This window comes from Selaginella moellendorffii, unplaced genomic scaffold (assembly GCF_000143415.4).
Source record: "Selaginella moellendorffii unplaced genomic scaffold, v1.0 SELMOscaffold_2, whole genome shotgun sequence".
In the NCBI taxonomy this organism is placed as follows: Eukaryota; Viridiplantae; Streptophyta; class Lycopodiopsida; order Selaginellales; family Selaginellaceae; genus Selaginella; species Selaginella moellendorffii.
In genome coordinates, this window is record NW_003314263.1 from 3,719,530 (window position 1) to 3,733,160 (window position 13,631).

Sequence of the window (13,631 nt, forward strand, 5' to 3'; positions counted from 1 at the left end):
CGAGAACCTTGTTGGAAAAAAGAAAGCAAACAAACTGTCCAGGGGTTTGGCCTGGGTATGACACCAAGGGAGCAACGAGCAACAAGAAAGACACAGGTGGTGACAAGAGCATTCCACAGTCTCAGGTGCCTGATCTCTCGGGTAACAAATAAAACTCAAGCAATACAATGCAAGAAACATACCTCAATAATAATGCAGATTTGGATTGTTAGAAAAAGAGTAATAATTGAAACTAGTACCTCTTTCTTTCACCACGATCACCACGATGGACACAGATATAGTTTTATCCGTTTACATGTTGGCTTTCACGTTGAATTTCGTTGCAATCTTCTGACCAAGCATACGATCCGCCTGCACACTTTCATGGTTGAGTTTGATCACATGTTGTATTTTCTTTATTGTCTAACCTGAGACCAGTAAGAGAGCCAGATGCTACGGATTTCGTGGGTGACGCGCGGGTCGGACAGAGCATCCACAACTCTCGCAATGAAACGCTCTTGCCTGGAAATGGAGCAGAGATTCAGTTAAAACATGACTAGCTGAGAGAGAGGTTTGAGATCTTGCCTGTCAGCAGGCCAGGAGCGGAACATTGCTCCTGGCTGAGCAAAGTTATTTTCCTTTTCAATCATCACCTACAAGAGAAAAACATTATTGCCAAAGCATAAAATGAGAAGCTGAAACTTAGACTAGCCAAACCTTTTATCGTCGACCACCGAGAGGGTGAGAAGGAATAGGCACTCGCTCAGCGTGACGGCAAGGATCAAAATGCGAAGGGGTTAGTTCACCTGCAAACACAGAATATAGAACGTAAAAGCAAGAGCGTTGCTTGTCATACCTCTTCGTCCCTGTGGGTGAAGTTCATGAATCCCTCGTGATGGTTGTTGTGATGAGCACACTTGGGAGCGTTCGCAGGAAGCAGCAAATAGTTCGACCTCAGCCTGTGCACAGCGTACAAGAAGTCTGTAGCAGTTTATCATTGCAATAACACCACCAAAGCAGTGGTTGCTCGTTCTCCAGAAACAACTCAATGTTCTTAGACCACGGGAAGAGATCCTGGTATAACATCGAAGTTGTAGTTGTTCTCGCTCTTCATTTCCATGGTCTTTCCCTTCTGCAATAGAGTCTTGTGCATCCTGCGTTGCATAGCTGTGGTTCGATGCACCAACGATGACGCCTCCTCTTCCAGCAAGCTTGACAGAAGCATTAGCCAAGTCAACTAGTGGTATCACTTTATTTGACTTCCTTGATCTGAGAGATTGTGTTTTTGGTCACCAAGTTCCATGCGGGCATAGTGACAAGGAAAAGCTTCGCCTCCTCCAAAGACTTGGCATGCCCAATCGCTGCCAACAAGGCATTCCAAGTCACTATGCTCCACTCGGGCATCTCAACAAACAAGTCTTGTGCAATCTCAAGCCGCTCGCATTGAGCATATGAAACGACGAGCACAGTCCACGACACAAGATTCCATGCTGGCATATTGTCAAAGTAGCTCTTTGCCTTGTCTAGAAGACCATTCTCGGCATATCCCTGGAGCAATGCCGTCCAATAGAAGACATTCCTCTCCGGCATATTCTCGAACACGCCTCTCTGTCATTGCCCCCTCGCGGCAAATGCCGAAACCATTGCAGTAGCTGCATGGACGTCAATGCTTGCTGGATACGCAAGACTCGGAGGTGTCTTAGCCTCTTGAGGATTCTTTCGAAAGATGCCCCAGCATGACACTCTATCACAATTGCATTGCGAGGTGACATAGAATAAAACCCACGAAACAATGTTGGGATTTGGAATCGAATCAAACAGAATCTTTGCCTCCTCTACATGGCCGTGTTGTGCGTACGCTCCAAGCATTGTATTCCACGCAACGGTATCCCGATCGGGCATCTCGTCAAACATAAGCTTAGCATCTTGCGGATACCCGTTTTGGGCATATGCAGTCATCATAACTGCCCACGAGAAAACGTTCTTGGTGTCGATGGCGTCAAACACTCGCTTGGCATCATTTGGGCTACCGCTACAGCGAGCGCCAGTTCCAGAACCTGCTCCTGGCTGCCTACGCCCAGCACCTGACGGTGAGCATATATGTGGCGCCCTCAGAGCGTGCTAAGATGGAATAAACTGGCGTCGCTCCACTCGCTGCTCCACTCGCCCGCTCATTAGAACGGCATTCTACACTACTAGTTTTATAAAAGACTTATTCTCTTTTGCCCTCTTGGATACAAAAAAATTGATCATAGGTCACGATACTGAAGTAAGTTTTACAAATGCATTTCAAAATTTATTTCATAAAACTATTTGATTAATGTGCTATTGCTGCGTTGAAAGACGCAATCATCCCTTGACCCGCAAGAGCAGAGCTCAAGAGAAATAGAAAGTAGATCCACTCCTACGAATTTTGCGGCGAACAGCTTGAAACTATGAGCACAAAAAGACCAGCCCCTGAGATTTTTTGGCGATTCGCACTACAACTGAACACCTGCACTGTATTGCTATGATAGTAAATTATTGTTATTCGGATGGGGCTGATATAAGAGCACCAGTGTGCCATGTCATGGTCGGGAATCTTCAAAAACACCCGGTGGTGCTGCAATCAAGCACGAGAGCTGGCTGTATGCAACCTCTATTCCACGGATGCTTGGAATCGTTGCTTTCAAGTACAATAGATAAAGACTGCTTCATGAAAGCAAACTGTATGCCTTAGACAAGCAAAAGCTATACACATTCCAGATACCAAAAGCAGATACTCTACATAGCACGGCCACGGCCTACCTCTACGAGGAAGAAAAAGGCACGGCAGAGCTGGCTGTAAGTAACTTATATTCCAAAGACGGATGCTTGGAATCATTGCTTTCAAATACAATAGATAAAGGCTGCATCATGGAAGCAAGCTGTATGCCTTAGAAAAGCAAAAGCTATACAAATTCCAGATACCAAAAACATGTGACACATGAGAGATAGCATGAAATTGAGTGGATTGCCACTTTTTAGTTACTTTCACTTTAATCAGTTTCTCTTTTTCTTGAGCTCTATCTATATCCAATTTTTGTGGCACTCATCAAACAATACATATTAATTGTATAAACTTGCATGATTTAAGCTGGTGCAATTACTTCTTCTTTTCTTTCCACGTAGCGCATGCGAACGTACACACCGAAAGTTACTGTGGCAAACACAAAGATTGCAAACGAGCACGCTGCAAAGAAGATAATCCAAGATGGAGTGACTTGAACTGTTGAAGTTGTAGTCACCAAGAACGAGATCCCGTCGAGCTGCTGGAGTAGTGTTTTTGAGGTGGCAAGCCGGGGCTCACTTCCCACAGCATTCAAGCTGACAAACACGTTAAACATGTTCCACACGATCACACCCAAGAGCAGAAAACCCCGAATTCCCGTCTTAAACAGTGGAAGTCCTATTGTCGCTTCCACAACCCTGGTGAATTTGCCTGCGCGCTTCAAGATCAACGCCTCCACCTCTTGCAAATCCCTGTTGAACATCCCCCAGATGGTCACAAGGATGGTCACCACTGCTGTGACAATCCCGACAGTTATGTCTGATCTCTGCGACGAAGTGCTCTCCCATTCCTTCTTCACGAACCTATGCACGTCCGCCACCTTTAGAGACTCCCTCAAGCGCTTCTCCAGCTTTTGCATCTCGTTTGAGCTCTTTAGATCCTGCAAGCTTACCGTGCACAGCTTGTCCGCCAGTTTTGACTGGCCTTCGTCCATGCCACACAAGAAGTTGTCGTCCTTGTCACTTGGAACCTTGTAATTGAAGGTGTCCATGAGACCTTCCAGCGAGACCCGAGATCGGTATCTTCTCACAGCGACTCTTCTGTTAAAGGCAGGGCTCACGGCAACAATTGGACTTTTCAAGCACTTCTGCAGATCTGACACTAGTGTGTCATCGCTCGGAGCCTTCTTCTGGATCGTGTCCTCAGTGCAAGAAACAAAGTATTTGAGTATCTGGTTGGGACCAAAGATTACCACATCGAATGTTGTGCTGAAATTCACCTGGAGTAGTATCGATGTCTCCCGACTCGGGCTGTAAGAGTAGAAGATGGCTCTATTCTCTTCCAAAGGATACCTATCGTAATCCCAAAACGAATTGCCCTGGCCACACCCGGAGGCATTTAGTTTCAGAGGAAAAATATCATCCTCATTCGAAGCTGTGCCAGTGATGTTCAGACCCACAAGGCAAAGGTTACCATCGCAAGCGCACTGGAAGCTTGGAAAACCCATGTAAGAAACCACGTCCGGGGTGACGAGGATCGGGGAGGCCCTGTTGCAAACCTGGCCTTCGTAGACGTAGTTCTTGATTCCTTTGCCAGAGCTTTTGAGCTTCAATCCAGCACCGGTTCTAGCGTTGCTCACAAAGTTTGTCAAATACACCGCACTATTGTCCAGATACAAAGCGCTGCTCTCCACGGCATATGGTTCCTGTGAAGCCTTCCGATACGGAACGCCAACCAAGAGCGCTGCATATGATCCAGGAGCGGTCTGGACGATCGGGGTTGTGTAAAGACACGAATCATCCTTGGATCCTGGCAAGGTGAAACAAGTTCTTACACTCATCCCCCAGTAGACTGTCATCTTCCACACCAGAGTCCTGCTTCTCTTGACAAGCTCTCCTCCAAGAATGCGGGGATCTGGCGAGCTATACAAAGAGCTCTCATTTGTAGAGGTGATATTGCCCGAAACACGCCAGATGCTGGCCCTCTGGTATGCAAGCGTTCCCCTCTGGGAGACGTCAAGAGCATCCGGGAGTGAGGAATCAGAGACCCACTGATAGAATGGATCAGAGCTTGTGGCAAAGACGGTGGCTTCCCAGCAAGTAGAGCACATGTCCTCCTTGACGATATCCGGGTAGTAATCCCCTGGAGGTGGCTTGCTCATCTCTGGAACCGCGAATATGGCAGTGACCACAAGTGTCGCCACGAAAGTTGCAAATGCGATGCCAATCACAAGCGCTCCAGTGAGTTTCTCCCTTGGATTCAACATCAGTTTAGCTGCGCCTTGTGACTCTGCCATAGCTCCAATCTTCTCTGCTCAAACAGATTATGCGGTGGATATTCGTTGCATTGAAATAAAAGTTCAAATGGAAAGTTTACTTTAATATATCTTGTAAGTAAATGGCGAATAAAGCGATTATTCCCTTTGCATAATGATAGTACCTGAAAATTCTTTTGAACATGGCAGCGCAGAATGTAGTAGTCCCTTTATATTGATTAATACAAAGCTTATATCATGCTTTTTAATAACAACGCCTATTAAGTCGTCCATCTCGAGAAACTTTCATAGTCACAATGGTTTCTCTTCTTCCTATTGCTCGTCTTCTTCTTGTTCTTCTTCTTTCATCTCTTGATCTTACCTTCTCAATCGAGCTCGCTGGTGTGCTAAATCCCGAGGACATTTCCCTCCCGCCGAGAGATCCAAGGTCCCAGTCTGTGGATTCCTATTGTCGCAGCTTCCAGTTTAGCGTTGCGTCTGGAAACCTCTTGAGCTGGAGAGTCCCTGCCGAGTGTGTTCCATACGTCCGGAGCTACACCACCGGGCCACAGTACCAAGCCGACGTCCAAGCTGCAACGAGCTTGGCACTCCAGCAAGCCCAGACTTTCTGCGCCAGGCCCGGCATTGATGCGTGGCTGTTTGATGTCGATGGTACTCTCCTCTCAACCACGCCTTACTTTGCTACAAAGCAGTTCGGGTAACGTCTGGATCTATCTCTTCCTCCCCCTGTTGAAAGTTAATACTTTGCAGAGCTGGGAGCTACAACGACACTGACTTTAACTTGTGGGCCGCCAGAGGCGTCGCCCCGGCGATCGTTCCAGTGAGGACCTTCTACCGGACGCTTCTCAGGACAAACTGGACAGTGTTCCTCGTGTCCACTCGCCCAGAGTCACTGCGGCGTGCGACTGTGAGGAACTTACTCCGGGCGGGCTACAGAGGCTGGAAGAGGCTCTTCATGAGGTTTGTGAGCTTTAGATAACGTTGGCTAGCCTGTCATGACACCAGATGCTACTCTTGCTAGACGACCACTCTTCCAGACCCAAGACGAGAACCTTGTTGAAATAAAGAAAGCAAACAAACTGTCCAGGGGCTCGGCCGAGAAATCGATGAAAGATGCTGGGTATGACACCAAGGGAGTAACGAGCAACAAGCAAGACACAGGTGGTGACAAGAGCATTCCACAGTCTCAGGTGCCTGATCTCTCGGGTAACAAATAAAACTCAAGCAATACAATGCAAGAAACATACCTCAATAATAATGCAGATTTGGATTGTTAGAACAAGAGTAATAATTGAAACTAGTACCTCTTTATTTCACCACGATCACCACGATGGACACAGATATAGTTTTATCCGTTTACATGTTGGCTTTCACGTTGAATTTCGTTGCAATCTTCTGACCAAGCGTACGATCCGCCTGCACACTTTCATGGTTGAGTTTGATCACATGCTGTATTTTCTTTATTGTCTAACCTGAGACCAATAAGAGAGCCAGATGCTACGGATTTCCTGGGTGACGCGCGGGTCGGACAGAGCATCCACAACTCTCGCAATGAAACGCTCTTGCCTGGAAGTGCAGCAGAGATTCAGTTAAAACATGATTAGCTGAGAGAGAGGTTTGAGATCTTGCCTATCAGCAGGCCCGGAGCGGAACCTTGCTCCTGGCTGAGCAAAGTTATTTTCCTTTTCAATCATTGCCAAAGCATAAAATGAGAGGCTGGAAGTTAGACTAGCCAAACCTTTTCTCGTCGACCACCGAGAGGGTGAGAAGGAATATGCACTCGCTCAGCGTGACGGCAAGGATCAAAACGCGAAGGGAAATAGTTCACCTGCAAACACAGAATATAGAACGTAAAAGCAAGAGCGTTGCTTGTCATACCTCTTCGTCCCTGTGGGTGAAGTTCATGAATCCCTCGTGAGATGAGCACACTTGGGAGCATTCGCAGGAAGCAGCAAATAGTTCGGCCTCAGCCTGTGCACAGCGTACAAGAAGTCTGTAGCAGTTTATCATTGCAATAACACCACCAAAGCAGCGGTTGCTCGTTCTCCGGAAACAACTCAATGTTCTCAGACCGCGGGAAGAGATCCTGGTATAACATCGAAGTTGTAGTTGTTGTCGCTCTTCATTTCCATGGTCTTTCCCTTCTGCAATAGAGTGTTGTGAATCCTGCGTTGCATAGCTGTGGTTCGATCCACCAACGATGACGCCTCCTCTTCCAGCAAGCTTGACAGAAGCATTAGCCAAGTCAAGTAGTGGTTTCACTTTGTTTGACTTCCTTGATCTGAGAGATCGTGTTTTTAGTCAGTTCCATGCGGGCATAGTGACAAGGAAAAGCTTCGCCTCCTCCAAAGACTTGGCATGCCCAATCGCTGCCAACAAGGCATTCCAAGTCACTATGCTCCGCTCGGGCATCTCAACAAACAAGTCTTGTGCAATCTCAAGCCGCTCGCATTGAGCATATGAAACGACGAGCACAGTCCACGACACAAGATTCCATGCTGGCATCTTGTCAAAGTAGCTCTTTGCCTTGTCTAGAAGACGATTCTCGGCATATCCCTGGAGCAATGCCGTCCATGAGAAGACGTTCCTCTCCGGCATATTCTTGAACAAGGCACACGCTTCTCTTGCATTGCCCCTCGCGGCAAATGCCGAAATCATTGCAGTAGCTGATATAATGTCATGCTGGGGCATCTTTCGAAAGAATCCTCGAGAGGTTAAGATACCTCCGAGTCTTGCATATCCAGCAAGCATTGATGTCCATGCAATTGCATTTCGAGGTGACATAGAATCAAACATATGCTTCGCGCTACACATATACCCGCTTTGGGCATATGCTGTAAGCATTGTTGTCCACGACACAAAGTTGGGATTTGGAATCGAATCAAAAAGAATCTTTGCCTCGTCTACATTGCCATGCTGTGCGTACGCTCCAAGCATTGTATTCCATGCAACAGTATCACGATCGGGCATCTCATGAAAGATAAGCTTAGCATCTTGCGGATACCCGTTTTGGGTATATGCAGTCATCATAACTGCCCACGAGAAAACGTTCTTGGCGTCGATGATGTCAAACACTCGCTTGGCATCATTTGGGCTGCCGCATTTGCCATACATCTGGACGAGCAAATTGGCAGGAAGACGTTCTATCTGTAGTCCTTTTTATCTGAAATGATCTGGCTGTGTATCCAGCGACCCTTTGCCAAGTCCTTGGATTTGGCACAGTGACGAATCACGGTTGCGAAGTCTTCAATGGCGTGGTTGGCTGCTCTCTTGAGAGCACTCATTAGAACGGCATTCTACACTACTAGTTTTATAAAAGATCCATTCTCTTTTGCCCACTTGGATAAAAAAAATTGATCATAGGTCACGATACTAACTATTGCTGCGTTGAAAGACGCAATCATCCCTGGATATAATTCTTAAACCACACACATTATGTGGGGCTGTTTGTGGTCATAGTCTGAAGCTGTTCGCCGCAAAATTCGTAGGAGTGGATCTACTTTCTATTTCTCTTGAGCTCTGCTCTGGAGGGTGATGAGATTGTTATTTGGCTCGGACTGATATCAGAGGTCGTTAAAACTCCTCAGGCACCAGGAGGAGACAAAACTTCACTCCACCAGTGTGCTCCATGGTCGGGAATCTTCAAAAACACCCGGTGGTGGGCTGAGAAATTCTCTTAAATCCACATTCATGCAACAAGAGTTATCATATACGGTTAGAAGAGAACATTGAGCAGCATAGCATAGAAGCTATGGCAATGTACGAGGAAGGAAAAAGGCGCGGCGAATGCAATCAAGCACGAGAGCTGGCTGCAAAGACGGATGCTTGGAACTGTTGCTTTCAAATACAATAAAGACTGCTTAGCTGGAATCGTTGCTTTCAAATACAATACATAATGACTGCTTAGCTGTATGCCTTAGAAAAGCAATAGCTATACACATTCCAGATACCAAAAGCATGTAACACATGAGAAGATACTCTACATAGCATGAGATTGAGTGGGTTGCCACTTTTTAGTTACTTTCATTTTAATCAGTTTCTCTTTTTCCTGAGCTCTATCTATATCCAATTTTTGTGGCACTCATCAAACAATACATATTAATTGTATAAACTTGCATGATTTAAGCTGGTACAGTTACCTCTTCTTTTCTTTCCAAAGAAAAGAAGAGCTCTATCTATATCCAAATTTTGTGGCATCCAAGAATACATATTAATTAGCATGATTTAAGCTGGTATAGTTACCTTTTCTTTTCTTTCCACGTAGCGCATACGAACGTACACACCGAAAGTTACTATGGCAAACACAAAGATTGCAAACGAGCACGCTGCAAATAAGATAATCCAAGATGGAGTGACTTGAACTGTTGAAGTTGTAGTCACCAAGAACGAGACCCCGTCGAGCTGCTGGAGTAGTGTTTTTGAGGTGGCAAGCCGGGGCTCACTTCCCACAGCATTCAAGCTGACAAACACGTTAAACATGTTCCACACGATCACACCCAAGAGCAGAAAACCCCGAATTCCCGTCTTAAACAGTGGAAGTCCTATTGTCGCTTCCACAACCCTGGTAAATTTGCCTGCGCGCTTCAAGATCAACGCCTCCACCTCTTGCAAATCCCTGTTGAACATCCCCCAGATGGTCACAAGGATGGTCACCACTGCTGTGACAATCCCAACAGTTATGTCTGATCTCTGCGACGAAGTGCTCTCCCATTCCTTCTTCACGAACCTAAGCACGTCCGCCACCTTTTGAGACTCCCTCAAGCGCTTCTCCAGCTTTTGCATCTCGTTTGAGCTCTTTAGATCCTGCAAACTTACCGTGCACAGCTTGTCCACCAGCTTCGACTGGCCTTCGTCCATGCCACACAAGAAGTTGTCGTCCTTGTCGCTTGGAACCTTGTTATTGAAGGTGTCCATGAGAACTTCCAGCGATGCCCGAGATTGGTGTCTTCCCACAGCGGATGTTCTGCCAAAGGGAGGGCTCACGGCAACAATTGGATCTCTCAAGCACTCCTTCAGATCTGCCACCAGTGTGGTATCGTTCGGAGCCTTCTTCTGGATCGTGTGCTCGGTGCAAGAAACGAAATCTTTGAGTCGCTGGATCGTGTCCTCGGCACCAAAGATTACCCAATTGAATCTTATGCTGAAATTTACCTGGAGTAGTATCGATGTGTTCCATGTCGGGCTGTAAGAGTAGAAGATGGTTCTATTCTCTTCCAAAGGATAGATATCGTAATCCCAAAACGAATTGCCCTGGCCACACCCGGAGGCATTTAGTTTCAGAGGAAAAATATCATCCTCATTCGAAGCTGTGCCAGTGAAGTCCAGACCCACAAGGCAAAGGTTACCATCGCAAGCGCACTGGAAGCTTGGAAAACCCATGTAAGAAACCACGTCCGGGGTGACGAGGATCGGGGAGGCCCTATTGCAAACCTGGCCTTCGTAGACGTAGTTCTTGATTCCTTTGCCAGAGCTTTTGAGCTTCAATCCTGCACCGGTTCTAGCGTTGCTCACAAAGTTTGTCAAATACACCGCACTATTGTCCAGATACAAAGCGCTGCTCTCCACGGCATATGGTTCCTGTGAAGCCTTCCGATACGGAACGCCAACCAAGAGCGCCGCATATGATCCAGGAGCGGTCTGGACGATCGGGGTTGTGTAAAGACACGAATCATCCTTGGATCCTGGCAAGGTGAAACAAGTTCTTACACTCATCCCCCAGTAGACTGTCATCTTCCACACCAGAGTCCTGCTTATCTTGACAAACTCTCCTCCAAGAATGTGGGGATCTGGCGAGCTATACAAAGAGCTCTCATTTGTAGAGGTGATATTGCCCGAAACACGCCAGATGCTGGCCCTCTGGTATGCAAGCGTTCCCCTCTGGGAGACGTCAAGAGCATCCGGGAGTGAGGAATCAGAGACCCACTGGTAGAATGGATCGGAGCTTGTGGCAAAGACGGTGGCTTCCCAGCAAGTAGAGCACATGTCCTCCTTGACGATATCTGGGTAGTAATCCCCTGGAGGTGGCTTGCTCATCTCTGGAACCGCGAAGATGGCAGTGACCACAAGTGTCGCCACGAAAGTTGCAAATGCGATGCCAATCACAAGCGCTCCAGTGAGTTTCTCCCTTGGATTCAACATCAGTTTAGCTGCGCCTTGTGACTCTGCCATAGCTCCAATCTTCTCTGCTCAAACAGATTATGCGGTGGATTGGAATGAAAGCTTATATAGTCACTTTTAAGTTTAATACTGTAAGTAAATGGAGAATAAAGTGATTATTCCCTTCGCATAATGGGAGTATGGGTGTATAGCTTTATGTTTATTAATAAGATGCTTATATCATGCTTTTCATCAACAACGCCTATTAAGTCGTCCATCTCGAGAGAACTTTCGTAGTCACAATGGTTTCTTTTCTTGCTCTTGCTCGATTTCTCCTTGTTCTTCTTCTTTCATCGTTTGATCTTGCCTTCTCAATCGAGCTCGCTGGTGTGCTAAATCCCGAGGACATTTCCCTCCCACCGAGAGATCCAAGGTCCCAGTCCGTGGATTCCTACTGTCGCACCTTCCAGTTTAGCGTTGCATCTGGAAACCTCTTGAGCTGGAGGGTCCCTGCCGAGTGTGTTCCATACGTCCGGAGGTACACCACCGGGCCACAGTACCAAGCCGACGTCCAAGCTGCAACGAGCTTGGCACTACAGCAAGCCCAGACTTTCTGCGCCAGGCCCGGCATTGATGCGTGGCTGTTTGATGTCGATGGTACTCTCCTCTCAACCACGCCCTACTTTGCTACAAAGCAGTTCGGGTAACGTCTGGATCTATCTCTTCCTCCCCCTGTTGAAAGTTAATACTTTGCAGAGCTGGAAGCTACAACGACACTGACTTTAACTTGTGGGCCGCCAGAGGCGTCGCCCCGGCGATCGTTCCAGTGAGGACCTTCTACCGGACGCTTCTCAGGACGAACTGGACAGTGTTCCTCGTGTCCACACGCCCAGAGTCACTGCGGCGTGTGACTGTGAGGAACTTACTCCGGGCGGGCTACAGAGGCTGGAAGAGGCTCTTCATGAGGTTTGTGAGCTTTAGATAACGTTGGCTAGCCTGTCATGACACCAGATGCTACTCTTGCTAGACGACCACTCTTCCAGACTCAAGACGAGAACCTTGTTGAAATAAAGAAAGCGAACAAACTGTCCAGGGGCTCGGCCGAGCAATCGATGAAAGATGCTGGGTATGACACCAAGGGAGCAACGAGCAACAAGCAAGACACAGGTGGTGACAAGAGCATTCCACAGTCTCTGGTGCCTGATCTCTCGGGTAACAAATAAAACTCAAGCAATACAATGCAAGAAACATACCTCAATAATAATGCAGATTTCGATTGATTAATAATTGAAACTAGTACCTCTTTATTTCACCACGATCACCACGATGGACACAGATATTTTATCCGTTTACATGTTGGCTTTCACGTTGAGTTTTGTTGCAATCTTCTGACCAAGCATACGATCCGCCTGCACACGTTTCATGGTTGAGTTTGATCACATGCTGTCTTTTCTTTCTTGTCTAACCTGAGACCAGTAAGAGAGCCAGATGCTACGGATTTCGTGGGTGACGCGCGGGTCGGACAGAGCATCCACAACTCTCGCAATGAAACGCTCTTGCCTGGAAGAGGAGCAGAGATTCAGTTAAAACATGACTAGCTGAGAGAGAGGTTTGAGATCTTGCCTGTCAGCAGGCCAGGAGCGGAACCTTGCTCCTGGCTGAGCAAAGTTATTTTCCTTTTCAATCATCACCTACAAGAGAAAAACATTATTGCCAAAGCATAAAATGAGAAGATGAAAGTTAGACTAGCCAAACCTTTTCTCGTCGACCACCGAGAGGGTGAGAAGGAATAGGCACTCGCTCAGCGTGACGGCAAGGATCAAAACGCGAAGGGAAATAGTTCACCTGCAAACACAGGATATAGAACGTATAAGCAAAAGCTTGTCATACCTCTTCGTCCCTGTGGGTGAAGTTCATGAATCCCTCGTGATGGTTGTTGTGATGAGCACACTTGGGAGCGTTCGCAGGAAGCAGCAAGTAATTCGGCCCCAGCCTGTGCCTCTGAGTGTCAGCGTACGAGAAAATTCGGGTCTGAAGCAGCTTGTCGTCCGTGTAATAAACTCCAGGCACCACCAAAGCGGGGCAGAAAGCCAGCTGCTCGTTCTCCGCAAAGAAGTTGTCGATGTTCTTGTTTAAAACTAGCCGACCCACGGGCTGCAGCGGGAAGAGATCCTCGGGCCACGTCTTGGTAACATCCAAAGGATCGAAGTCGTAGTTGTTCTCGTTCTTGATTTCCATGGTCTGGATAAACAGCTTCCACTCGGGATAGTTCCCTGCTGCAATAGAGTCTTGCAGATCCTGCGTTGCATGGCTGTGGTTCGATCCACCAACGATGACTGCCTGTTCTTCCAGCAAGCTCTTGACACCACAAGTTGGCTTCCAGTGGAACTTCACGTAGGAGCACTTGCCAGCCCGGTTCACGAGGGTGAAAGTGTGGACGCCAAAGCCCTCCATATGACGATAGTTGAGCGGGATGCCAATATCGTCGAGCAGGAACGTGAACATGTGAAGACTCTCGGGATGGTGCGAGAA

General features: G+C 47.3%; 6 protein-coding genes across 6 annotated transcripts in view; 2 read left to right on the top strand and 4 right to left on the bottom strand.

Moving 5' to 3' along the window:
• Positions 1 to 179: 179 nt before the first annotated feature.
• On the bottom strand, positions 180 to 7,304 carry LOC9661581 (catalase-3). Its single transcript, XM_024688173.1, has 5 exons — positions 6,882 to 7,304; positions 6,742 to 6,831; positions 565 to 632; positions 408 to 501; positions 180 to 351 (listed from the first exon to the last, which is right to left on the bottom strand). Exons 1-5 carry the CDS (start codon positions 7,011 to 7,013, stop codon positions 292 to 294), a joined length of 444 nt encoding a protein of 147 aa, XP_024543941.1. The 5' UTR covers positions 7,014 to 7,304; the 3' UTR covers positions 180 to 291.
• Positions 3,071 to 5,046, bottom strand: LOC9643293. Its single transcript, XM_024688155.1, has 2 exons — positions 4,008 to 5,046; positions 3,071 to 3,959 (listed from the first exon to the last, which is right to left on the bottom strand). Exons 1-2 carry the CDS (start codon positions 5,022 to 5,024, stop codon positions 3,090 to 3,092), a joined length of 1,887 nt encoding a protein of 628 aa, XP_024543923.1. The 5' UTR covers positions 5,025 to 5,046; the 3' UTR covers positions 3,071 to 3,089.
• Positions 5,249 to 6,322, top strand: LOC9643294 (acid phosphatase 1). The gene is made up of 3 exons (XM_002962639.2): positions 5,249 to 5,700; positions 5,754 to 5,963; positions 6,025 to 6,322. Exons 1-3 carry the CDS (start codon positions 5,300 to 5,302, stop codon positions 6,218 to 6,220), a joined length of 807 nt encoding a protein of 268 aa, XP_002962685.2. The 5' UTR covers positions 5,249 to 5,299; the 3' UTR covers positions 6,221 to 6,322.
• Positions 7,305 to 8,117, bottom strand: LOC112341263 (pentatricopeptide repeat-containing protein At2g35030, mitochondrial-like). The gene has a single exon (XM_024661146.1). The coding sequence runs from the start codon at positions 8,115 to 8,117 to the stop codon at positions 7,305 to 7,307; it is 813 nt and encodes a 270-aa protein (XP_024516914.1).
• A 3,191-nt stretch (positions 8,118 to 11,308) lies between these two features.
• LOC112351029 (acid phosphatase 1-like) lies at positions 11,309 to 12,408 on the top strand. Its single transcript, XM_024688166.1, has 3 exons — positions 11,309 to 11,802; positions 11,856 to 12,065; positions 12,127 to 12,408. Exons 1-3 carry the CDS (start codon positions 11,402 to 11,404, stop codon positions 12,320 to 12,322), a joined length of 807 nt encoding a protein of 268 aa, XP_024543934.1. The 5' UTR covers positions 11,309 to 11,401; the 3' UTR covers positions 12,323 to 12,408.
• LOC9643296 (catalase-3) overlaps positions 12,350 to 13,631 on the bottom strand; it is a 2,338-nt gene continuing 1,056 nt past the window's right edge. Inside the window, exons 5-9 of the mRNA XM_024688180.1 lie at positions 12,990 to 13,631; positions 12,855 to 12,944; positions 12,723 to 12,790; positions 12,566 to 12,659; positions 12,350 to 12,508 (exon numbers count right to left, since the gene is read on the bottom strand). The exon at positions 12,990 to 13,631 is cut by the window's right edge and continues 24 nt beyond it. Coding sequence (XP_024543948.1) covers positions 12,449 to 12,508; positions 12,566 to 12,659; positions 12,723 to 12,790; positions 12,855 to 12,944; positions 12,990 to 13,631 — 954 coding nt within the window. The 3' untranslated portion in view covers positions 12,350 to 12,448. The remainder of the gene's footprint in view (positions 12,509 to 12,565; positions 12,660 to 12,722; positions 12,791 to 12,854; positions 12,945 to 12,989) is intronic.

Excerpts from the sequence above, each read along its gene's own strand:
- LOC112341263 (XM_024661146.1), bottom strand. The coding sequence starts at position 8,117 with ATGTATGGCAAATGCGGCAGCCCAAATGATGCCAAGCGAGTGTTTGAC.
- LOC9643293 (XM_024688155.1), bottom strand. The coding sequence starts at position 5,024 with ATGGCAGAGTCACAAGGCGCAGCTAAACTGATGTTGAATCCAAGGGAG. Across the intron at positions 3,960-4,007 it reads AGACATCGATACTACTCCAG|ATACTCAAATACTTTGTTTC; the intron begins GTGAATTTCAGC and ends GGTCCCAACCAG.
- LOC112351029 (XM_024688166.1), top strand. The coding sequence starts at position 11,402 with ATGGTTTCTTTTCTTGCTCTTGCTCGATTTCTCCTTGTTCTTCTTCTT. Across the intron at positions 11,803-11,855 it reads TTTGCTACAAAGCAGTTCGG|AGCTGGAAGCTACAACGACA; the intron begins GTAACGTCTGGA and ends AATACTTTGCAG. Across the intron at positions 12,066-12,126 it reads TGGAAGAGGCTCTTCATGAG|ACGACCACTCTTCCAGACTC; the intron begins GTTTGTGAGCTT and ends TACTCTTGCTAG.
- LOC9661581 (XM_024688173.1), bottom strand. The coding sequence starts at position 7,013 with ATGATAAACTGCTACAGACTTCTTGTACGCTGTGCACAGGCTGAGGCC. Across the intron at positions 6,832-6,881 it reads TCACCCACAGGGACGAAGAG|GTGAACTATTTCCCTTCGCG; the intron begins GTATGACAAGCA and ends CTGTGTTTGCAG. Across the intron at positions 502-564 it reads CGCTCCTGGCCTGCTGACAG|GCAAGAGCGTTTCATTGCGA; the intron begins GCAAGATCTCAA and ends CTCCATTTCCAG.
- LOC9643294 (XM_002962639.2), top strand. The coding sequence starts at position 5,300 with ATGGTTTCTCTTCTTCCTATTGCTCGTCTTCTTCTTGTTCTTCTTCTT. Across the intron at positions 5,701-5,753 it reads TTTGCTACAAAGCAGTTCGG|AGCTGGGAGCTACAACGACA; the intron begins GTAACGTCTGGA and ends AATACTTTGCAG. Across the intron at positions 5,964-6,024 it reads TGGAAGAGGCTCTTCATGAG|ACGACCACTCTTCCAGACCC; the intron begins GTTTGTGAGCTT and ends TACTCTTGCTAG.